The 26150-nt window shown below is 42.8% G+C and overlaps 1 protein-coding gene across 1 annotated transcript; it reads left to right on the forward strand.

Moving 5' to 3' along the window:
* On the forward strand, positions 1-23679 carry LOC111661843 (uncharacterized). Its single transcript, XM_087176404.1, has 4 exons — positions 1-317; positions 9019-10843; positions 16213-17151; positions 23224-23679. Exons 2-4 carry the CDS (start codon positions 9226-9228, stop codon positions 23457-23459), a joined length of 2793 nt encoding a protein of 930 aa, XP_087032530.1. The 5' UTR covers positions 1-317; positions 9019-9225; the 3' UTR covers positions 23460-23679.
* Positions 23680-26150: the final 2471 nt, after the last annotated feature.

Raw genomic sequence — 26150 nt, forward strand, 5'->3', positions numbered from 1 at the left:
ATTTTTATAAGACAGATTTCATTACCTCTTTCCTCAACTGGAAATACTACAGAGCAAATCACACCGCTGCCTTCGTCCGGAGAAAGCGCTTAAAGGTTTTTTTTTATTTTTATTGAGTTGGTTTTTTTTTTTGTATAGAGGAAACGGGAGTTGAAGGGGGGAGAAATCTGGGTCCGACTGTGTGTGCTGGGCGTTTTATGATAAAGCGTGTGAAGCGTACGGTCCGTCAGTCAGCAGTCAGTCATCCAGTTCAACATCACTCTCCACTGAACTCCAGCTGTCACCTCGTGTCCTCCGCGTCTCTTCGCATTAGCCAGGTAAGAGCAAACCACCGCCGCTCTCCAGGATTTACTCTGTGACTTATCTGTGAAAAGTGTGAGAGTTTAAGTTTCTGACGAGTCGGATTCTGATAGACGTGCCTTTCCCACTGCTGCCACTGTTTTTTTTTTTTTTTTTTGTTGTTTGTTTTTTTTGGGGGGGGTATAAAAGTGAGTAAAGGCGAGGACAGAAAGGTGACTAAGGAATTCAGTTCGATACATTACTGTAAAAAAAAAAATAAGCGAGAGTCTTTCTAAAGAATGTAGAAACAGCAAGTGTGTGTTTACTTGTACATATGCTGTATGAACAGTGGGCCATTGACATGATCCATAATGCTTTCATGACGACCGTCCCTCACGTTTTTTTTATTTCACAATGTCTGATTGCAATTTAGAGCCATAAATCCCATCATTAAAAACCAGACTGTAGCTACATTACAGCAGTAGCCTACAGTGTCTGTACCTACAGTTTGCCTGATGTTCATTGGAATCACTGAGTAGCCTTAAATGGCTCTATTCACAGGTTTTTAAAGTTGCACCTTTACCTGCTGTAACACAGTATCTGCTTTAGATATTTCTTTCTTTCTTTTTTTTTTTTTTTTTACTGTCACCTGTACAGAGTGGCACAGCTACTTTCAAAGCCACCCTCACCCTCTGCCTGCCCCCTCCCCTTCCTCCTGTTTCCAAATGCTCTCCTTTGAAGCGATGATGCCCCATCTGTCATATGTGAGCAAAGAGAGACCATGCTCTGCTCTTCTCAATTACTGAATTCTCCTCATGCCAGCTCCGGTGGGACAGGAGGAGGAGCAGGTGGGTGGCAGTCAGTACGATCAATCAACATGAAATATTCAGCTTTGAATATACACATCATTTACTGCTGCTGCTGCTGCCCTTGTTAGAGACACCCCAAAAAGAGTTGGGGCGTTTGTCTGAAGCGTTTTGTAACTGGGACCATGTGTGTGCTGCTGTGACACAGTTCCTGATACAAAAAGACAAAAATGTGGATGCATATGTTCAGGTGATCTTTTTTTTTTTTTTTAACTTTAAAACTGACCTGGATGGAGACTGGAGGGGTATTTGAAATCATTCTGATCAAAACTGAGAGGAAATTGGAGAGAAGGAGGGTGAGTGGATGAAACTGTATTAAATGTAGCGCCACAGCCGTTTTCTCATTATGCTGCAGTAAATTCATACAGCTTACATGACAAAGCTCTGCTTGGCAACTTTCTCCCCTGATAGAAGCACTTGTTTGAACATGAGGCACATGATTTGAATATCTGTAATCCATGCTGAAATCAACAGGCCAGATGAACTTTTTGGCACCCACTTACCACCACATTGAGTAGGATTTTCTTTCCCCCAAAATGCCTAAGCTATTTAGACTTAGGCTTAAAATCACTTGGAAAAAAAAAAAAGAAAAAAGAAAAAAGCAAGGCAAAAGTTATTTGTTTTGTCTTCCCTCCTTGAGGACCACAGAAGTCCTGGAATTTTGAAATCATATCACAGGAGAATCTGAACCTTTCCAATCATTCAAACTCTTCAGGAAACTTTTAATCTCCTAAGTGTCTGCCTTGTGATAATAATATCTCTGTGATGTTGCCTCATGAAATTTGCCCGAGTACCATGGCCCTAAGTATTTGAGCTATGAGGCAATACAGTGAAAAGCATAGCCCCCTCATATGAGAACACAACAGTGAATAATTAATAACCTTGCTCCCAATTCCAGGAAAACAATAGCATATTGTAGGAACACTGCACTAATTTAACTAGAGGAGAGAAAAAAAAAAAAAAAACAGTCGACAACTTCGACAAAATGTGGAATGCATCACCATTGTTATAAGGCATGTCTGCATGAGTTTTGGTCCAGTTATTCTCGCCACTGCGGGCGGCTCTGCGCGCTTTCTATACATCTGTGTTGTATGTGCCTATACTGTAGTGTTGCATGCTGTATAATATTGTAGTGTAATGTTGTTTGCCTTTGAGATTAATCAGAACCCATTAAATACCCCTCTCTCACCTGCTGGCAGTATGTGAGGTGGAAGTGCACATGCAGGAAGCTATTTTCCACAGGCCTCCTCTCTTGGCTGTCAGCTCCCATTAAGGGGGAAGGTGTCATATCTGTAACACAGCTGAGTGCAGATGGCAGAGTGGAGGGGATGGCTCACCGATTTAAACAATGATTAATGAACAGAGATGGAAAACAAATTACATTGGACTATTGGAGGCAGGGAATTGTTTTTATGAAAATGTTAATTGTGTCTGCCAGGCTGATACCAGGAGTGGGGGAAGGGTGGAGTGAGGGCAAGGCAGCGAGGCAACCAAGGGGCTACTGATAGGACATCTACTACTCCCCTGGCTCAGATTATCGGCGTGTCTCAGCATGCAGTGTTTAATACCGTACCTTGGCTTTAAGACCTCTAATGTGCCATAACTTTCAAGGTTTGGCTTTTTATGATGAACCCCATGAAGAATTGTCGCCCACCACTGCACCAATTAGCGTTATCTCTAATAATAAGTGGTTGTAAGTGACGAGAGAAGGCGCCCTGTTCTAGTTGTAATTATTGCAGGCGGGTGCAGCTGCACTACTTAGGGAGATGATGATAATTATTTTTCTTTTTTTTTTTTCATTGCGGGTTGATTATTTAAGAGCATCATACACTCATCAGAGTAATCAGGAGAGAGTGATTAGTGAAAATCCACGAGGCTAACAGCTGCCACATTAAACACTTGCCTCTGTTGCCAACACACAGAGGCAGAGCCCTTCCACAGGACAGAGACGAACGAAAGCACTTCACCTTCAACTCCAGGACCACATGTGTTTGTTAGAAAGTCAAGGCTGAGGGCACACAGAGAATTAGAGTAAACAGAGCGCCCCATGAAAAGGCATGTTGTTGTGCACCAAGGTCAATCTTCAATGCTTCAATTCACCAGTACAGGAGCGCGCTGAGGGGGAGTAAAAGTTTGATATGGCATTTTTGGAAGTGTGGGAAATAGAGGTAGTTACTGTGCAGTGACCTTGCCCTCCTCCTGAAACGTCTCTCATTGTATTAAAATGAGCTAACTCTGAATGCTCTGCTGAATGAGGGCTGTTTGATAAGGTTTGTGATCTAACACCCGATCTGATGGAGAATCCGACACACACAAAAAAAACAAAAAAACAACAACAAATAAAAAAAAGTCTCAATTAGAGATGTGTGCCACGGCCATGTCCGGTGTTCATGCGGCGTTGCTTGCCACTGTGTAAGGCCTGCTAAACTAAGGGCTAATTCTCTTAGCCCAGATGTTGCCTGAGCACAGTCCTGGGATCCCACTGGGTTGATGAGCTCAATCAGTGAAATGATGAAAAGATGATTTTGTCCCTGTAATTACAGTGTGTAAACTACTTAGCTAGGATTGCAAAGGAAGTCATTTTCTAATTACGCTGGTACCCCGTTGTCTAATGGTGGATGTTTTGTTGTTTTAGAGAGCGCGGGAGAGAGAGAGAGAGAGATTGAGAGGAGGAAAATATATATGATTGTGTGTATGTGTGTGTGTGTGAGAGAGAGAGAGAGAGAGAGAGAGAGAGAGAAAGAGAGAGAAGAACTTCACGAGGGGCCTGTGCTCTGCTGCTGCGGCTGAAAAAAGACCATCACAAGGGCAAGATGGCTGCCAAATGAGAGTTCATTGAATTATCAGCCCAGTTAATGTGCCTTGGATTATGCTCTTTGTTTGTCAGTTTTTTCCTGTAGATGCCATAGCTTAATGAGATACTGTAAGTGGCATTACCAGACTCCCGCTGTGATTTTGTGATGACTCGTTTAATGACTTTTGTCTTAGTGCCTCCAAGTGCTTCAGCAACTGAAAGTAGACACGTCTAGTTTTTCCCTCTATTTTTGCCATTCCTTTTGATTTCCCCAATTGCAAATATTTAGACAAATGCGACGTAAAAAGAAAAGGATCTTGTCTCTTTAAATGATATAGTGACAAGGCTGCATTGGCAATCTGCTTTCCTTGCACCGGAGGAAGTTGTACTTCTCGGGAAAGCAAAACATGTCAGTATGTTGCGGACTGAAGAAGCTCCATTCTTTGAGATCTGTGTGAGTTCTGTTGGAGCTGGCTGCCGTCCTGCAGGGCCCAACCATCTGATGCAGCCTACACCATGTGGATAGGCTTCTCTTGTGCAAGGCATCCCCTACGCACCCCACACTGTTAACACACCCCATCGTACGCCAAAGCTTTGTTTGTGTCCAGAAAGAACAGGTGGTCTGTGCAAACAAGATCAACTGTTCACACATTAGTGATTTAAAATACATTCTATATGCACGTGCCTGTGTGTGTATGTGTGTACGTGTGTGTGTGCGCGCGTGCGTACGTGCGAGAGAGAGACAGCATGAGAGAGTGGGTGTCTTTGCATGTGCATGTTGAGGGAGAGTCGAGGAGACAGTGTTTATATTTCCTTGCTTTGTGAGTGAGTGCCTTTGAAAGCATCAGAGGAGGCTCATGAATGCAAAGTTTATATAAGACACGTACACACACACACATTCACACACAAAAACACACACTCACACACACACATACACACACACACACACACACACACACACACACACACACACACACACACACACACACACCATAATGAGGTTATGATACTGCATATTTCCTCCAGTAAACTCGCATATACTTTACTTAGTCACTTTCACATCTTTGCCTCCTGCATAAATATGATCTGTGAACTGTTTGTCATTTGAAAAACTTATGTGGTAAATTTGAAGTATTGACATAAAAGAGGAAGGTTTTCCACCAACTCACACAGGTACAAACACAGCTGGTCACCGCTCGACAAACAGGTTTTTTTCAGTCTGACTTGCAGTTGCTATATACCATGTAGCTTTTAGTATGTTGTCAGAGGAACTTATTTTCCCTCTGTTGCATTCAAGGCCACTAATCTACATAACTGAGTGAGACAAACAAAAATTAATCGAAAGCTCTCTTTCACTCAACATGTGAAATAGCTGACTCCCAAATAACTGCACATCACCACTGCACCACATGCACGCCAGATTTATTTTTACAGGGCACAAGCCAGATTTTTGATAGTTGTAGAAGGAGTGGCATAGATTTACTGCATCCACAACAAATGTGTATGTATTCCTTTATGAGTTCTTTAGCTATTACTCACAAGGAGCTAGTTTGTCAGTGCTGTGTGTGCTCTTTCTGTGCTCTGTACTCCCGCAGTAATGAATGGTGCTGGTTAGACTATTCTGTCTCCGTCAGGCTTTTGGGGGGGCCTACAGAGAAGCTCCTATAGGGTTTCATTAATCTGGCTGTCAGAAAGTATATGGGTGCTATCTTTTGTACGGGTCATGGTGGGCAGCTGTGTTACCACTGCCCTCTTCCTTGTACAGGCTCTTCATCCCCTGACAGGGCGGTCCACAGGATGGTTGGCTGGCTGATTTGGAGGGGTTGGGGCGTGGGTGGAGTGAGACACAGGGGGCATAATGCATGGCATGGGGCTTTTACTGTCTGCACATAAGCCTGCTCTGTAATAATGAATAAAACAATTGTTATCTGCAGGCTGGGATGACAGGGAATTCCAGGAATTTCTGAGAGTCGTGATCTCTCGTTATGTGTGATTTTGAAGTGGGCAGAGGCATGTCATAAGGAATCTAGGACATTTATGTATAACAATGCACTGCATCCTTAGCTATAGGTATATGAGGTATGGCTTAACATATCAGACTGCACCATTATTATGTATTTCATCAGAATTTTATATTATCATATCACATCGTAACTGTATAAATTAATGAAACTTTTATTATTATGTCATGCAGACAACTGTGGCAAGCATTCATGGGCAACTTCGTGTAAGCTAAACCCAAAGTGCTGTGTACACATTTTCCAACAGTATCCAAAAACAAAGAGAGGAAAGAGAGAAAGAGAGAAATCACAATAAGTGCTAGTTAAATAATCCATTATCCCGTCTTTTCCAGGCTCTTGAGACAAAGTTAGTGAACTTAAACGCATAAAAACTGAACAACATTCCAACTCGTGACACTCTTAAATCATTATAGTATATAATGCATTAGAAAAATGCTAATATGTTTAAGGCTGTGTTATCAGTCAAATTTAGCATCCATCGCATATGTACTCCTATGTTATCACACTACCTACTAGTTTATTGCACCTCTGCTTGAGATAATCTTAATTTTAGGTTACACTGAACACGTTACTGTAACTGTTGGCTGCAGGCTTGTGTAGCTGTTTGTGCTGCATTAGTTTTCAGCTCAACCATCCACATAAATTATTAATGCTTTTTAACTGCTGTTAAAAAGACACATGAAATATGCAGTTCTGATCTATAAATTTTATTCACGTGTTTCATTCCAGTGTCACCTAACTATGGATTTACAATATTGTCCATCCATCCTGGCTGACAGTGTGCTGCAGCTACAAAGTGGGAAGATTATACATTCACCCTCTTGTAGATTAAATACTGGAATACAGAATCCTTAGCCCGACTGCAGTGAAAATAAATCTAACAATGTTTGATATTGTCAGATCTAAAATCATCCAGAATGCACAGCTCCCAGGGCTGGTTTAAATGTGTACGTGTCACTTTTTCCTTTTATTGCCTGTGCTAAATCACACCTGCTCCTTATTCGTCTACGCGCGGCCACACCTAAGAGGCGCTACTGTGACACGATGCTTAATAACAATCAAGCACTCTCTCAATCTGCACCAAAAGAGCCTAATCCACTCTGACAGAGAAAACACCTGATGGCCCTGCGTGCCTCTCCCTATCTCCACCAATTCCTGCATAGGCTACACACACACACACACACACACACACACACACACACACGGTGATGACGGTTCTAAGCCTCCTTGCTATGCTTAGTTAATCAGAGGAATACCACTTTAGCAAATATGAAGTGGATCTAGTGTATGCTAATATCATTCGCTCACTTTCTCCCTGTCAGATGTGATTAGGTCAGACCTGTACCCTTACATTGATCTCAGCTCAGAGCACAAGCACAGTCCACACCAGCCATGGCTGCAGGCACGCCAGCTCTTTATCTCTGTGGTTTTGTGTACAACATTTTCATTACTGTCTTTAGACTATAGGCATCAGCAGCAGCAGCAGCAGCAGAAGCAGCAGCAGAAGCAGCAGCAGAAGCAGCAGCAGCAGCAGGTGGCTCACACTCCTTGTCAGACATTTTATCTTCAAGGCCTTTAGTCACATTAAATCCAGTGTCATGATTTTGAATAAGGTTGTGTTTACTTTGGGTTACTCTTATTACTGGCCTCACTCTTACTTTCAGTTAGCTAGATGTGACAGCCGAGTATATGCATTGCTTAATAAAAACAAAAGCACACACAATAATACAGTAGTCAAAGTCATATCATAAGATGCTGCAAAGCCATTTGAAGTCGAGCCTGATCAATCATTATTGATTGGATGCAGACTTCAAAATGGATGCTGTGTACACCATTACACATCCAAGGCTACTGTACAGTAATGACATTAATAGAGGTAAATGCAATAATAGTTCAAATGATCGTAATCCTTGAAAGTTGGTGGGAGGTGGAGGTGGAGCATCTTATGTCCCCCTCCGCCCTCTATGCTGACTGCAGAGGAACACCAGGTTAAGAAATATGAAGTGCATCTACTGTATTCTCGTATAATGTACTCACTTTCTTCCTGTCAGATATGATTAGGTCAGTATCATATGGTTAAATTGATTTCTGATCTGCAACTTAAAGCAGACACACAGCTCACACCAGCCACTGCTGCCTGCCTGCCAGCTCTTGATCTGTGCGGTTTTGTGTACATCATTTTCATGACTGACTGAGGTTGCAGTCCAGGATGATGTAAGCCTGTGTTAATTCAGTGTGGACAGTGCAGGCTTTGTTCTGTGCCCTTTGGTGCTGCACTAGAGCTGTGCAGGGCGCGCTTATGTGACCTCTACCATTGTAGCACGATGTGAATTTGAAGCTTTGTTTTGCTGCTACAGCTGAATCAAAAAAAAAAAAAAGGGAGCCGGGCAGAGGAAAAGTGAAGCATACTTTAGCTTTCCATTTGGATATTCTGCCTCTAACTTTAGTTTGCATTTTTGCATCATTAAGTTGTTTATTTTCCTTAGTACTCCTGTGACATAATTATCCTGGTAAAGGTTTTATTCAAATATGCAATAGATCTGCTGAAAAAGCTTAACTCTTTTACTTTAATCTTTTTTTTTTAAAGCGTTTCACAGGTTTGTGAAATGCAAAGGAAGGGCAAGTAGAAGCAGACAGTCTTTGATGTTTGTGCTGCCTTAGTATTTTGTGTCAGTACAAAATGAGATCTAGACAAAGATTTTCACCTTACCCTTTAGTAAAGATGAGATATTTGTTGAGGAAGCCTATGTGGTTTCACCTAATCAGCATTTTCACAGTCTCCAACAATAATCTAAAACCACAGGTATACTTAACACAGGATGAGGAGAGTCAGAACCTACTTTGCTCTATTTCCTGACCTATTTGTGGTGCATCACTGGCATTATACAGCAGTTGCAAAAGTACACATTTAAACACTTAATTGACAGCACATAACTGTACTTTTATATTTGACTTGTCTGTTATTGGGTTTTCCAAGCTGGAAATATATGTGTTTGAATACTTTCTTTGTTTTGGCAGAATTTGAATTCACTTAATGTTCCTTTTGTTTTCTCTTTAGATCTGAGCTACAACAAACAGACGTTTCATCCGAACAGCATGAATCCACATCCTGTTTCAACTGAATAAGAGCAAACAGTCAGCACACAGTTCACTGCTAACCTTCGGACTGTCCCACATAGACACTCCTGACCACCATACTGTAACATCAGCCAGTCCCTGAAAGGACAGCTTCATTACCCCATCCACCCATCCAATTAGAAGCCAGATGGCACTTCTGGCCAATCAAATCATGGATGCAAGGATTCTCAGCAGTATGAATGGGAGAGTAGAGCTTTCCCAGTTCCTGAGAGTCACTAATCAAAGCATCGTCTCCCAAGTAAATTCTGCTCAGGATGACAACCGCAAGAACAGGAAGTATCCCTGCCCGCTGTGTGGAAAGCGTTTCCGCTTTAACAGCATCCTTTCCCTTCATATGCGCACACACACTGGCGAGAAGCCCTTCAAGTGTCCATACTGCGACCACAGGGCTGCACAGAAGGGCAACCTGAAGATACACCTCCGTACTCACAAGCAAGGCATTCTGGGCAAAGGCCGTGGGAGGATTAGGGAGGAAAACAGGTTGCTTCATGAGCTTGAGGAAAGGGCGATACTAAGAGACAGGCAGATGCGAGCAGGTCATGTTAGCCAACAGCAAACTTCTAATTTACCGCAAATTCAAAATCCCCAGCTGTCACAGACCATCCCGACGCAAAACCAGTTCTTAAACAGCTCCGGTGCAGTAGAGAGCCAGCCACATACTTCCACATCCCCTAAGGCGACCACCGTCAATGAGGAGCCCATCCAGCCCCAACCCACCGGCTTCCGCTGCTCGTTCTGTAAGGGAAAGTTCAGGAAACAGCAGGAGCTTGAGCGGCACATCAGGATCCTACACAAACCCTACAAGTGCACCTTGTGCGAGTTTGCTGCCTCACACGAGGAGGAGCTCATTGGCCACGTTGAGACGACGCATATAACCGCAGATTCAGGCTCAGGACAGAAGCCTTCGACGGGGCCTGGTGACAAGGGGAAGCCCACTGGTGAATTCCCCTGCGAGGTGTGCGGTCAGACCTTCAGCCAGGCCTGGTTCCTGAAGGGTCACATGCGGAAACACAAGGACTCTTTTGAGCACTGCTGTCAAATCTGTGGCCGTCGTTTCAAAGAACCCTGGTTTCTCAAGAACCACATGAAGGTCCACCTCAACAAGCTCGCTGCTAAGAGTAATCTCCCTGCTGAGCATGACGCCTCTATTAGCCTGAGTAACCTGACGCAAGACCATCAGAACAACCTCTACTCGCAGTACATCTCCTGCATTCACAGCAGGTTCCTCACGGCTGAGAGAGCTGACCATCCAGATTACAACCAGATACTCACCTCAGCTGGCGTTGACATGAAGGTTAGGGAGATGTTAGGGAGGATGATTTCCTCTGGTCCAGGTCCTCTGACAGATGCAGAGAGCTCCTCATTGTTGGGTTTGAATCGTCTCCACCCTCCTCTGAGCTCCAATAGCATGGAATATCTACAGAAGGTCATGTCTAATAGAGATACACTGAACAGCAGCAGCAGTTACCCAGGCTGGCAGATCATGACCCCAGGGCTGCCTGTTGAACAGCAAATGTTCAGCCCTAAAGACCAGCAGCAGTGCTCCTCCTACCTGCCTGAGAGATGTGTCCCTGTAGACAATGGGAAAGTGTGTCTCAGTGACCCAGACACCAAGGCCATCAGCAGACCCGGTAGCCCCAGCAGCGTGAGTCATCATGGGCCAACGGAGATCATCACAGAGACAGGGAACTCCCACTCCAGCACTGCCATGGACCATCGACCTCAATCTTCTTCTCCAGCTACAGGTAACGCAGTCATGGAAAGCTAATTTTTTTAGAAGGCTATTTTAAGATCTTGTTAAAGGGGCACTCAGTTTTACACATAAAGTTCAGTTTACTCAACGCTCACCTAGAGCCACTGCTCAGCCTGTGAAAACAGCTGGATAATGTCTTTTGTGGCTGAGGGAGGAGCTGTACAAAGTAATGATGTCATCAGGTAATAGACCCTGATGACATCCCTATATTATTTTTTCACACTTAAAGTCAGGATATGTCAGCCTCTGCAGTTTAAACTTTGACCAGTCTTTTCTTTTTTTTTTTTCTTCTTCTTCTATTTTTACATATTTTTAGCTCCCACACAGATTCAGAGTCTCCCAACTTTATGGAAGTGACATAGTGAATTGCTGGAGTGTCTCTTTAGTATATTGTCTGTATTTTTGCAGGATTATCCTAATATGAGAATCAAATAGGATTCTCAATAGTGCATTAAAGATCAGCAGAGAATATCACAACATAAGATCAAATGAATGCATCTCATAATCTTTTATATAGGTTTTTGCTTTTTTTTCAAACATATATAATAGCCTATCTAAATGACAGCGGTGGCCTCATCTTTCTTCCCATTTACTGTAGGTGGGTATGAAGCGAAGGGTCAGCAACACCAGCACAGAAATTACTGTCATCCATGAGGACTTTGTCTTCCTTTTAAAGATAATGGCATCATGTTGAATTGTAGGAATAATTAGTACCCTCTATTTTATATCCGTCACATCCCCACCCCTTGCCTACGGGGGCACAAGATGTTAATGCATGCCATCTGGTGTTTTTAATGATTTGATATATACCACCCAGTGATTTTTATGATTTGATCTACCACCTGGTATTTTTATTGATAGTGTTCTGTTCCACCTGGTGATTTGGATGATTTGGCTCTCTGGGTAAATGCCTTTCTTGTCATGGCATCCTGCTAACATGTTATCATGAGCCTAAATTACTGCTATAACAGTGTTGTTAAGAGAAGAGAGGCAAAATAAATCCAAACTTTTGTTCTATTTCTTCACAGCTTATGGCTATGGTTATTTTCTTCCAGTGTCGGAGCGCTGCTGTTATGTACATGAAGTCTGATGCGCTCCCTTGTGGGATTCGATCCAGTATCCTCTTAAATGATGGCCGTATAGCAGAGATAAATGGATCAGGTCTAATCTCATTAGATGTTTTGTTTCCATATTGTACACACATACTGGTATCTGCATATTTACATGTAAATGCTTGCAGTTTATGGCCAAATCCCTTTCTGGTTGCTCTTAAAGAAACATATTCAAACTCTGTTGTTTGTACTTTCCCTCTTCTCCCCTATCTTCAAGACCATACGGTGTCACTTCCAGAAACATTTATGATAGCTGGCTAGCTGAGGATTTGAGTGTGCACAGTTCTGGGATGGCACATTCTGTATCAGACTCTAATTTCAGTCAATATTAAGCATGGAAACTAATTCATTGTAAAGGTCAGGCGTCATTGCTTTAGTCAATGATGGATCCGGCAGGCTCTCTCTCCCCCTCTCCTCCTCTCCTCTCTGTTCTTAGTCCTGTGTAATGGTAGACTCACTCTGGGGGCTTAGCACCGCATTGTTTAGCTCTGACAATATATCCCAGAGACCTCTGCAGCTGCTCCCTGCGCTCACAATGACAGATTAATTAACACAATCACACGCTGCTGGCCCTGGCTCAACACACAGGTCTGCTGCGGGACAGATAGGTAAATCCTACACATATGGAGAACACGCACCACTTGATGAGGGTTTAATAACAGGGATAAGTTTTTTCGGAGGTGGGGGGTTGTAACTGATCAAGTCTGTCTGTCTCGATGGTTGGATGTGGAGGAAAAGAGAGCGAGAGAGCGAGTGTTTTCTAATTCAGGAGAGCGGAGATGCTGAGGAAGAATTACCACTGCCAGATGTTCAGCTTGAGGAACATTGATTAGTCCAGAATTACTGGCTGCATTATTCATAGTCAGCCTATGGTGGTCATGAAGTTATTGATGTCCTCAATATGGATAGCAAATATAGTACAGTCATGGCTGTCAGAGTGAGAGACGGCTTCTATGCTTGATACATCGAGATACAGTGCTGGATTTAGATTTTAACTACAAATATCCAGCATCTTAAATTAGAAATCCCCCTTTGATTTCAATAGAGGGCGTGTGTTACGAATTACTTCTCTCAATATCTAATCAGGACAGATTTGAAAATGCACTTTGACTTTAATTATAATCTGAGATTAAGAATAACGACTCCTCTTAAAATGATAAACTAATGAAGGGTGCATGCTTCAGGCCTCTGACCTACATTGGACCAGTTAGATCCCAGCTCCGAATAAAAAACATGCACAAACATAAAATGCTCTGACAGTTATTAATTAGTCCCATTCAATACTCTTAACCTCAAGGTCAATGAGCAGACACCATGTAATGATGTTGTCCCCACATGTGTTTTGTCCCTCATTCCCTGCTTTTACGCTACTTTTTACTGTAAGCATTAAAGCCAAGAGAGTCTGAAATGATAAGCGTCTGTAAAATTGTGAATGGTAATATGAGCAGTGGTTTACCCAGAAACACAGATAAAACAGGCTGCTGTACAGAATATCACTTTCATTTGGCTGTTCCAGTTACATCAGCCTATTCTTTGTGATTGCTGACAGTAAAAACATCTTTTAACTTAACGGGTCCTTATCTAACTCGGTCCTGTGTCGAGGCTTCACAAATTCAGCTCTTATTCAGAGATCAGAGTCAGTCTGACTGGTTTGTCTAAACTGATTACCTGTTGGCTCTTCCGTCTCCCTCTCACTTCTGTCTTTTAATCCTCTTTTTAATTATTATTGCAGATATGAGGCTCAAATTAAGCTCAAAATGCTTGTTTTCCTAGCATGCAGATAAAAAGATTTACCCAGGGAGTTCTGAACACCTGCCTTGAAATATTGTTCCACCGTCTCCTGAATGCCATTTGGCTTAATTGACTTGGAAACGTCCCAAATGCGTCATTGACTATGTGGTCTAATTAATATTAATAATATATGCTATTATAAACATCAAAGAACATCTGGTGCCCCTGTTTTTCTCACCAGTCTTGTGTGTGACTCTCGCTCTCACTCTGTTTCATCTTAAACCAAACCAGCCACCATGTATCTCTGTTTTGCATTTCAGGTGCTTGATTGCATATATAGACAGAGCCAAACTACCACTGTATGTAGAGTTTGATATCTACAACATAACTGCCAAATGCCTATGTAAGCATATAGCATGTGAGCCCGTGATTGCATTGACGGTGATGTATGGTTGTAAATCTTAAAGCCTATTTCCATATGAAATGAATCACTTGTCCAAGCCCAGCTGCATGCTTTTTTCCATAGACACAGCTCACTTGAGGCTTTTATTTATTTATTTACCTTTTTCCTCCGCCTTGCACATCCAGTAAGGGCGGATAACTCATACGCATCACTTCATTATATGCTCTGTGTTAGGTGCGAGAGGCTGGGGTTTGTAATGATGCAGTAATTGGAGTTTTGCTTGATAAATCTAAGCTCTAAAATTACTCCCCTCACATAATGTGAGCCTCGGCAGTGTAAGTAAATCTTAAACTGATTAAGTTAGCATGAACCAGGCAATCACAAAGATGGCACCCATCCAAAGGAAGAGAAAAAAGGCAGAGTCTTCAGGCTTTGTGCTGTTTTACTGCTCTCATGTAGGCTGGCAAATGGGTTTAGGAAGGTCCACGCTGAAAGATGAGGTCAGATATATGTGTTTTCTGCATTTGGAGCTGGCCGGTAATGTCATCGTAATTTAAGCCACAGAATAATTGAGATATATGGCGTGTCTGAAAGACTTCCATTAAGCTGTTTGAATTTTTTTGTCTGTTACTGGAGACAAGGGTGTGGCACTGATGAAGTCTCTTTCCCGCTCTTGCACAACCACGCACGTCGCCACGCACATGTGATGTACGGAGACATTAAATCAAACATACTGTACGCATGTAGACACACACACACGCACACACGCACACACACAGTATATAGTACAAACGGGTGACTGTCTTTAGTTCAAGGACATGAATTTCCCATTTCAGCTGTAATTTTTCAATTCCATCAGGTTCAGCTCTATTTAATTAATACGTGGGTGTTATTTCATGATTTTCTAGGTTTGAAATAGTAAAAAACAACCTTCCTTCTACTACCATTCAGCTCACAATGGTGGTTTTTCTATTAAAGTTGGAAACAAAGTAAAGTAACAACTACAGATCATTAGATTTAGATTTACCTCAGTGAATTACCTCAGGGTCAGATCTTGAGGTGTATGAAATTGATATTTCTCTGGCGAGAATGAATCACTGTTGTAACTCAGATATTAGTCCATTAAAGAAGAACAATAAGGCATCAATATGCATAGAATTAAATTAATGGTGGTGGGTTTATCTCCCTATCCCAGACGCATCCCTAAAAGACACAGTATAATGTATGACCTGACCTTCAAATGCCAGGAGAGTGTTGGGCAATAAACTGCCAATATTTGTGGCTTAATGGCGTCGGATGACTTTTACTGTAATTGGAATGGCAGCGAAACAGCTGGGCTGTTTAAAGACAGTGCAAGGCTGAGGTCTCAGACAATCACTAACTCAAAATGGTCACAGGGAGTGTGTTTAACCCTGGAGGGTGTTTCTCTGATAGCCATAAGGATTAAACTGTAGGTAAACAGAGGGGAAAAGACATTTAAATTACCTTTAATTAAAAGTTATGGCGTGCCGGATCAAATCTTGTATCCAGATGGATATTATTCACTGGCTAAAAGGAGAAAAATTACCCTTTGTCATTCTCCACAATAATACACTTTGTACTTTTTGAATTATGTTCCCATCACGCCATTTTTCAAGTATGAAGCAAAAATAAACTCAACTGCAGTTCATGGTGCAGTTAATCAGAACTGCTCACATGTTGGACGTTGTTATTTTTGACTGGGAAACCCACTTACTGGTTTTGATGAAATGAGGTTTTTGTCTGCGACATCTGCCTTGTTCTGGTTGCTTTACAATTTCACTGTTTATTATTTCTGGAAGAATCTTGTTTGGTGTTAACATCTTTGGGTGTATTTATTGCACATGGTGGTGGCGTCCATACTGTAAAATGATGGATCACTGGAGCTGAAAGCTGATTACAAGCTTGATTTACTGCAGGGCAGTGCTTAAATCATTCAACTCAGCCTGGTGTGGGATTGCAACATTTTTCATGTTTAGACAACGGTTGTTGGTACATACTTTTCCTAGGACAAAATGCTCAGTATGCCTCATATACACATACTTTCCTAATTTGATTTGGACCGTATTGTGTGTTTGCTGTTACTGTCTGTGTTAGGTGAGAAAGTCTACAGGTGTCCACTCTCCAGTGACTACACCGCTGCACAGACAGCCTCCCTCGGCTTCCATCTGGAACGCTACCACTTCCCCCACTGGCAGAACAGCAGGGATCTTTCTTCTCCGCTGCAGCCCACCAGCAGCAGCAGCTCCAGCCCCAACCCCAAGCTCAGACCCAGATCCAGGGAAGACTGGAGCCCAGCTGCAGGTCACTACCTTGGCCTGGAGAACCACAGTGAAAACCCCCTGCTCATCAACAAGCAATGCGACCTCACTGACAAAGATGCAGGTGTAGATGGCTCTTTATCTGCTCAAACCAGGAAGTCCCAGTATGAGCCCTTAGATTTGTCCGTCAGGCCAGAGTCTGTCACGTCTCTCTCAGCCATGTCTCCTGCTGTACTGGTACAGATGTCTGGCGTTTTTAGTAATGGACTCTCCTCCTCCATTACCCGTCGGCTACAAACTTACTCTAATGCCACAGCCGAACTCAGTGTGAAACCTGCATATCAGTGTGACCTTTTGGTGCAGGGAACAAAAGAAGAGATGAACACACAGAAAGGAAGCTCCACTTGTCACGATGATGGTGAAGGTGAATTTGAGAAATCCGAGCAAGGGAGGGAGGACGAAAATGACGATGCTGCCAAGTGGCAGATGCTGAAAACGAATATCCTGGAGCCAGAGGAGCTGAGACAGGCCAGCGCTGATTTCCAGGGTCTTGGTGAGAACAAACAAGACAAGCCGGGACAGTGGGGCAGAGTTGTGGCCGAATCTCCCATCTCCTCTCTGGAGAGCTTGACTCCAGGACAGACTGATCCACTGCAGCACCAGGGCGGCCTGCTCTCCTTCCTCAGATCCCAGGGGAACCTGAGCAGTGCACCTGCCAGCGCACACAAAGCCAGTCTGAATGGTGGGGGGGATATGGAGAAAGATGTTGCATCAGGTGAGCATCAGCTTATATATCATATATTTTCAATGCAGCTGTGACAGTTATCAAGATGTTGCCAGTACTGTCTCCAGATTTGAAAGTATCTATTGCCACCTAGTGGACAAAGACTGGTCCTTCTGTTTTTCCGTCTTATCATCTCATCAAAAATGCTTTGTAGACCCCATCCGAGCGATAGACCACTGCACATGGGCATATAACGATATTACAATTAATTAACTTAATTCTATATCTAATTAGCCGACTGGCATAGTGGGTGTACATTTTGTACCAGAGCGTGTCATTGTCAGCAGCAGGAAGGCTGCTATAGAAATTACAAAAAAAAAAGTTTTTGGCAGTATCTCAGCCCTCATCACCTGACAGCAGCAGTGTGAAGAGTGAGTGTGAGTGTGTGAATGAATCATGCCAATTACGAACAACACACTTCCCTTCCTTTACAGCACTTTAGTTAGTTTTTTTTTTTTTTTTTCAAATCTTGCCAGATCTCATGTCTGATCTCAAATAAGGGCTAAAGAAGACACAGGTGTGTGGCACTGATTACCCCTACACTTTAAAGGATGATATAATCTCCTTGTGTGATAGGTTACAAATCGCCCAAGCCAGTGAAGCCCACTGATGGAGAGGCTTAAGCTCTTGTGATGGTGTGATATGCTTGCTGAGTGCAGATTTAATAATGCTGTCTCTCAGGAGAGGGAATCCAACAGCTGGGGTCTTTGATATGCATGTATTATGAGTGCAACATGATACACCTTCCCTCTGATCCCCCTCTTATTCAGAAACTCAATATGTTCATGTGAAAGACAGGAAAGTGCCTGTCAACTCCATTAGGGATTAACATCTGTTCCCTTTCTTTATGATTCTAACAGCAAGATGTACTTTTGTATTTGATTGTACAGATGGTTATTATAATATGCCGAAAAGCACCCCTCCCCTTCAACGTCTGTCCTCGCCGTCACACTGTTCATGTTTCTTTCTTGCTTTTATTGCATATAATGTTGTTTGGATTGAAAAATTAGATGGGATTTAGAAAAGCTGGCAGGTTTGAGTTGGCTTTTTAGCAAACCTCATGTTTTTCAAATGTCTTTAAAAAACAATTCTTTCCCTCAAATACAGCATCATTTGCTGTAACTGCCGCTTGCATCTTTCTCCAATCTGACCAGTGTATTGTTTAGCTGCAAGGAGTTATCTGAAGCATCTCTTCCCTTTCGTTCGCTGCCAATTGATCTGCCATATTTTTTTGTTGTCTCTCCCTGAGGAAGTAGATGTCAAAGACACAATAAACACCTGTCAGTCAAACTGGACATGGAGACAGGTAACTGACATTGAGAGTCCACTGAGTGTCCTCTAAAACTGAACTAAGCAGGTGGCCCGGCAGCCTGTCCTGTCTGCAGTGTTGACCAGGTGGCTTTGTCATGGGGCTGTCTCCTGTTGCCCCCATCCTCTCCATACTGTATGGCACGTCGAGTGGCATGGTGACATATTGCCGGGCAGTTTGGACATGGAGTGATGTGTTTGTGATGACAGTTCAGGTCGGCTCCAATGTGCCAGCAGTGGTAATTGGCCAGATGGTGACCTCTGGTTGAACCTGTCTGCATGCTCATTAGTCTCACCGAACCCTCCCTTGTGTCTTAAACAGACACTCTCGTCTCTGCACTTCTCAGACCGAACCACTAGATGGCAACATTTACCACTCTTACAGTTAAGATGCTGCGGGCTTCAAAATATTTCTTCACCAGGTATTATTGCTTGCATTCATATTTCACAGGCACAATTAGGACAACTGTTTTTGAGATTACAGTCATGTAGCACCACTGATGCCTTGAGGTTTTGAGTATTATGTAACTCTGAAACAATTAACCAGTTAACTAAACTAGCTGCCTCCTCTGTGGCATCAGATCAGGGCTCTCAGACGCATGAGAACAAGTGAATATGAGAAGATCGATAAAGAAAGGATTAAGAATGAAAGAACACGGAGGACAGGGAGAAAGAAAAGGCCCTGATTTGAAAGGTTGAAAGGGGTGAGTCATTATCTCATTGTCTGACCTCTGTATACCCTCCGCGGAGAGGGTGACAGAGAGCAAGAGAAAAGGAGAGGGAAAAGGAGCGAGAAAGATCACCATAGATGGAGATAGATGGAGCGACAGCGAGGTGAAAGAAGAGCGGTAGTGCGGCTGTCTCCATGAGCAGATGTCGTTTGAGGGCAGCGAGAGGGCAGCGCGGCCTGCCTTTGTGCCTTGCTTCTCCCCATAGAGATAATGAAGGGTGGAGCACTGGGAAGGATGTGCAGTCATCACTCACTGTCTGTGTGCCATCAGAGCTCAGGCCTGTGTCATCCGTCACCATTCAGCTCCTCTGGCCCCCGACGGCCCCGCCACTGTCATCATGGTCATTATGTCAGCCTGTGACACACAACACACTCTCACAGCACACACATACACAGACACACAAACATACACACACACATACACAGAGGGATACATGCAAACATATACATGTGTCGCGCAAATATGCACTTATTACTAGGACAAGGTATCCTTTGAAATGCTTTGATAACAGTGCTGATATGACAATTGAGTTTCAATTTGAGTTTTTTCCATGCCTTACTTTGAGAAACCTAAGCAGGTTTTACTTCAGTATACTTTTCTATCAAACAAAAGAAGCTAAATCTCTCAGATATGAAAAGTTGTCTAAACACAAGCTTTACAACTTTTCATGAATACAATACAGTCTAAAATTGGCAAACTTATTATAAAACCTGGTTAATATCTCACTAAAGAGTATATCAAATCATTTAAAAAAAGACTACAAATCTCACTGGACATTTAATGCCAAGATTTCAGCCCTACTTATTGCAAGAGTGCAAACTTCTTCTTACAGGAACTGTTTAACATTTTAGGTGAGAAGATTGATCGAACTCACATATCTGTTCATAAAATATGAAGCTACAGCCAGGAGGTGGATAGCTTAGCTTATAGTAGCAGTTATAGTAGCAGTAGCTTAGCAGTATAGGGAAACAGCTAGCTTGGCTGTGCCTAAAGGTAACAAAACCCATCTACCAGCACCTCTAAAGCTCACAAATTAACACGCCTCTTTTGTTTAATTTGTACAAAAACAAAAGAGTAAAAGCAACAAGTTGTGGTTTTTCAGAGAGTTATGTGCTTGACTATTTCTTGGCTGGTGCTGTGACTTTGCTTCAAAAGCAGTCTGGGGGAGGAAAAAGGTCAAATGATCATAGAGCTTTAAACAAAAACTCCAGGATGGCCAAACTTTTTTTTGAAAGACAAAAATGAAGATGAACAGTTCATTGACAACCCAAACTATAAACTGTAAGCATTCATCACAGTTTATACAGCAGACAGAGGTCCTGCTTCATCTTTGATTTAGCATACCTGTTATAGTTGTGTGCACACACACATTTTCCCTGTGCAATGTGGGATTAAATAAATAAAGTGGTTTATATTATCTGGCTAAACTGTTAGCTCATCAACAGCCTGTTTAATCTGCGTAGTGATGTTGCCATGTTCCCAAATCTCAGCAATTACTTTGATGAGTAAAATATTATCACAACCAATGAAAATGATTTTTTTTGTTTTTTTTACTATCGGAACATCTTCACTCTTTCTTTCATCACCACACAGTCCCACCCTTCTAATTTCCTATCCAGTCTCTTTGTGCATCCGTACATACAAGAGTGCATGTATGTAGCCTATATATGTGTGCATGTGTATCGGTGTGAGCGCGTGCGGCTGGTCTGAAGCTGTGGCTTAGAGCGGCCAATGAATGGAGGATCATGTGGTGAAGAGATGGATGGCTCTGAGCCCACTGCTGTCTTCTCTAATTGTAAAATATTAGTTACATTAGACTCTTGCCTGTGATTAATGGAACTTATTTGGAGGTTGCCCTCTCTTGGACCTCCCCTCTCCTCTGGTGGGAGGGAAGAAAGAACAGCAGACCCAGGAAGATGAGGAGGAGGGAGAGAAAGAAAGGCTTTAGAGGTAGAGAGCTGGAGTCAAGCAGGGCGACAAGCAACTGATGTAGACATGAGACCTTTTGGCTTATTATTAACTGACTTTATGAAAGTGTAATAGGCTACAGGATTGTTCATGTTGTTTGATTGAGGGAAGAAGACTGAGGGAAATCTGTGTGGATGTGTGTAGTTTGTGGATGTGGGATGACAAGAAAGCAGCTTTTAAGTTTCAACGAGTGAGCTTAAGAAAGGCACAGAATCAGAGATATTTATTTTGGGCTGCCAACCCCCATTTCCTGTTTTTCCACTTCTATTGATTGAGGCTGGAGGACATTGAGGTGAGACAGGTGGAGTTTAACACACAACACAAACTGTACCTGAATTTTGACAGAGCTTTTCTTTTATTATTGTCCCTCCCAGACGGCTCCCCCTCCCTCAATGTACTACTCTCTCCAACTCTCTCTCTCACTCACTCACACACAAAACACACACACACACACACACACACACACACACACACACACACACACACACACGAACAAACCCCTCTTTGCCATCCTGATGGTATTCAGATGTGTCAGGCCTTATCCTCTCTCTGACTAGTGTGTGTGTGTCTGTGTGTGTATGTGTGTGTGTGTGTGTGTGTGTCCTTTACGGCCATCAGGTTATTATACACCAACAGATGGAGCATTACCTTTTATTGCTCACACCTTCTGTGAGTTTTCCCACATTTCCCACCAAAAACACCTTTTTTATGTAGATGCGAAAGCGAGTGTTCAGCTGCGTGCAGCTGTCTCAGCCCCGATGAGGAGCATGATAGAGAGGAAGAGGCAAGGGTGGGGTGAAAAGGCTGAGACAGCCCTCAGTTTTTGGGAAGTGATGTCAAATGACATCAGCACATAATGGTTTACTGTAACCATGAATCACAGAAAAACACATTGAAGTGTTAGACAGAGGGGAAAAGAGAAAGTCATTATATGAGGTAACATCTCAAAAATAGCACAGCAGTGAACAAGGACACATGGCTGTCTAGGTAGAAAGGTAAATGAGTCATCCAGCACAGTTTCTGTTTTGATCTTAGCAACACCTTCAGGCTTTGGTGTCATACTGATTTTTATTGAGGTCAGATAAACTTCTTGAAGCTATTAGCGGTATGCTTTGTTGTTTGTATGCTGTGCCATGTAGGTTCACATTATTTGGCGTGGAGCAATGTAGCGGGCGCTAAAGAGGGGGACAGACAGGAAGTTTTGGCATGCCTTGCCTCCCAGCTGCAGACGTCTGTCATTCCTCAACTCAACACTTGTGTGTGTGTTTATGTTATGTGTGTGTGTGTGTGTGTGTGTGTGTGTGTGTGTGTGTGTGTGTATGTGTGTGTGTGTGTGTGTGTGTGTTTGTGCTGTGAGCAGGAAATGTGTTACAATGAATTAGAACTTGCTGCCCTTTTTATAAAAACCTGTCAGCCCATGAAGTGTCACTGTGTTTTGGTAAAGTTGGGGTGTTAGAAAGTGCAAATTGTTATTATGAGGCCAAATCAATGTCACAGTTTAGATTACTTTTTTATTTTTACATTTTCTCTCTACAAAACCACACTGACTCTTGAACATTATAACTAATGGAAAACTTTTTTTGAACCCCATTGAAACTTGTAAACTCTAAATGTATGAGTGTGATTTTTTTTTTTCTCTGGCATCAGAGGCTCAGTGTCAAAATTTCACTTCTCACCTGCCAACATCTGGTGTAGAATACTGGAAAAACCAACCTACCAAGAATTATATTTAATATCCAGAATTATAAACATACATTTTTCACAGAAATCAATCTCATCCAGCTCATTTTCACAAAATTGCTTCATGAACAGAAACCTGTACTGTGTGAAAACAAGTTCAAGTTTTGACTACAGCCAGAGGTCTTGGTTTGCTTTGATTTGTTTGAGTGCAGTTAAAAAGTATAAACTGTAAAGTGTCATCATCTTAAAAATCATCCAATGGAAGTTGATTCTTGTTGACATTAATACATTTGCCAAAGCCCTGATCAGGTGAAATTGCTACAGACTGTATCTGTATCAAGTCTGTTTTCTCGATCTGCCTTCTCTTATTTTCCAGCTCGGAAGCCGTTCCAGTGCAGATACTGCCCCTACAGCGCTTCCCAGAAGGGCAACCTGAAGACCCACGTCCTCTGCGTCCACCGCAAACCCTTTGACAACAGCCTCTACCCCGACCGTCGCCTCCGACGCTCGCACACGCCCCAGAGGCCCTCGAGATTGCCTCCGAGCATCACGGGAGACAACCATGTGCCAGGGAGAGACCAGATTGGCATGACATCACTCTGTGGGACTTGATGTTGTCATGGAAACAGCAGACACAGACAGTTATGATTACTGTTTTAGCTTCACCTCAGAGGGGTTAGGATGATTGAGATTGTTAAAAAAAAAAAGAAAAAAAAAAGTTAACCAACCTTGATGTACATTCCAGTGTTTACTTGAAGAGCCACAGTACGTATTTATCTGTAGCAAAAGAAGCTGCCTATAATAATAAAGTCCATTGTGATGTGAAAGTGTAGTGGGGGTATTTAGTGCCGTTCATTTTGTCAAAAGTGTCCAAACGATTTACTTGTGTTTACATGCATCTATCAGTTCAACACTTGTCTGATAGGGAGAATGTACCGTGCCTGCCTAAAGCACTTGTTCTTTCATCCAGTAAATACCCTGTGTTACATTTTTGTAAATATCGCTCGATTTCCCTTCCAGTCCAGAAGTCTTGTCTATCTGTCAGGATATGGTGCCAGATGTTCAGGCTTTAATCGCGGCAGATGTAATGAAGTAGAATGTTGCACATCGGAGCTTCCATTTGTTCTGGATTCTACTCCAGGGAGAAAGCCTCTCTCACATATAATTATTGCCCATTAACTCCTATGCTTCATGCCCTCGTGCTGGAACAATGCTCAATTAAGGGGAACCAAGGAAATGGAAAAACTGCAGAGATTCATTGATAGTACATTCAAATCCCTTTTTTTTCTACTTTTTTTGAAATTGAGTGGAACCACCCATGTGTGTATATACCAGATCTGCCCACTAGTGTAAAATAGGCCCAATCAACACAGCTATTGTATGCTGCGACTGCCATGTATGGTAATTTTAGCATGATCTAAGCTGCCTCAGCGTCCTGTGCCAATAGTCTGCCTGTACACCCAGAGATCACCCTGGGCAGCTGTGTGTAGCCACAGCGATGTGACTTTGACTGACAGTCGGCCTGACAACTCCATTCATGCGCCACCTGCTAGCTGTCAATCAGGGCGGCCATCCTGGGGCTATTGACGGAGCTGTCAGCCTGTGTGAGATGTGTCTGTCAAAGCCCACCCACTCTGCCACTCTGTCTCCCTGCCTGGGCAGTCCGACATTCGTTTGCTGTCCTCCTTCCATCCTTCCTTCCCCTCCACCTGTTTCTCTTTCTTCCACTCTCTGTCCGTCTGTCTCCTGCCTGTTTCCCATCAGAGACACACGGCAGCCCCTTAATCCCCGATCCAATCACAGATTCTTTGGGTACACATTTGTCATTCTCAAACCCTCTGGTTTTTGTAATGAAGTGCTTCACAAACACTTCTGCAGGTGACTCAGGCTTGATATACATGTGGTTTTTATCGCTACTTCTTGTTACTTCAATTCTCTCTCGCTTCTCATTTTCCCTCAAGTTTCTCTCTCAGTCCTCTTTCTTCTCCCCCTCCTCTTCCTCTTCTGCTCACTCACCCTTCATCTCTTTACCTGACAGGTGACAAGGTCTGGGCCTCCAGCTGGCTGGCTAATCTGAGGCCTGTCATACCTGTCGATACTTTTCCAGTGCCATGCCCAAGCCAGATCAGACCAAACCAGACCATCTTGTGAGTTGACCAAGGGCACAGAGTTTTGGGGTTGAATGGAGGAAATGCTCAGAACGCTCACAGCTTTGTCTGTCACTTGTACCCCCTCATCAGCCCTCTGGATATGGATCATCCCTAAGGCCTCATCCTGTCAAATCTCCTTTATTAAGCGCAGTTTCCCTTAAAGCAGGGCCCTTTAATTAATGCTGGGGAAGTTTGTTAATTACTCCTAATGGTGATGAATGTTTTAGTTAACGTCTCTCTACCATAGTCAATGTCATACTCAGGCTTGTTGTTGCTTTGTGAGCGCTCATCTTTCTAGTATACAACCCGTTTTTTTTTTTTTTTCATTGTTCCCAGTGTTGTTTTATAAACTCATCATGTCATCGTTTTATTTGAAAGGACAGTTTCTATGTTTCCCTGTTCTATCTTGCCTTGCGCAGCCTGAGTGGCGTCAGAGACGAGTGAAACACAAAGATGCCAAATTCCTGTATTTTATCCACCTAAGCTTTGGCTCACCTTGACCTTTTTGCCGTGAATGACATCCTGTTTGCCTGCAGTAAATCAATCCTCATTCTCTGACACCTATAAATAAACACTTCTCTGGAGAAAAGGCAGACATGTCATCTCACAGATTGTCAGGGTGGGGTTTATCCAATGACCTCAGATTGAAATCATGTCATTTTTTTAATTGATCTTAAGTGACATGTTAATGTGAAGGTATACATTTGACACACACTGAGTAGTTATAAACATCGTTGTTTTCCTTTTTGCTTCATGCTCATCCTCCCATCATTCCTACTGTTTACAGTTCCTTATCTGCAGAACATGTTTGAGGTCTCTTTCTCAGCCTCATTGAGAGGGGCGGGCCATGTACAGCTAATCAGCCTGAATAAGTAAAGGAAACAGTTTGACAGGCCAGGTAATGAGAAGTAATGAATCACTAATCACAGTCTCTTACAACCCTTGGAGCACAGATGAAAAATTAAAGGTAATTAGCTTGCACAGTTGTGAAAACAATATTTAAGACTGTTGGCATCACATGGCACAGACTTAACAGATTTTCTCCGCCGACAACATACATCAACACTGCGCTGAAGTCCTAATATCAAGCTGTTATTGGAAAAGCTTTCTCGATGTAATTTTAGTGACTGATCTGATCAGGGTATACAACTCT

The sequence above is a fragment of the Seriola lalandi genome, unplaced genomic scaffold (genome assembly GCF_002814215.2).
Source record: "Seriola lalandi dorsalis isolate HSWRI2012SDOR001 ecotype SW California unplaced genomic scaffold, Sedor1 jcf7180002054553, whole genome shotgun sequence".
NCBI lineage: Eukaryota > Metazoa > Chordata > Actinopteri > Carangiformes > Carangidae > Seriola > Seriola lalandi.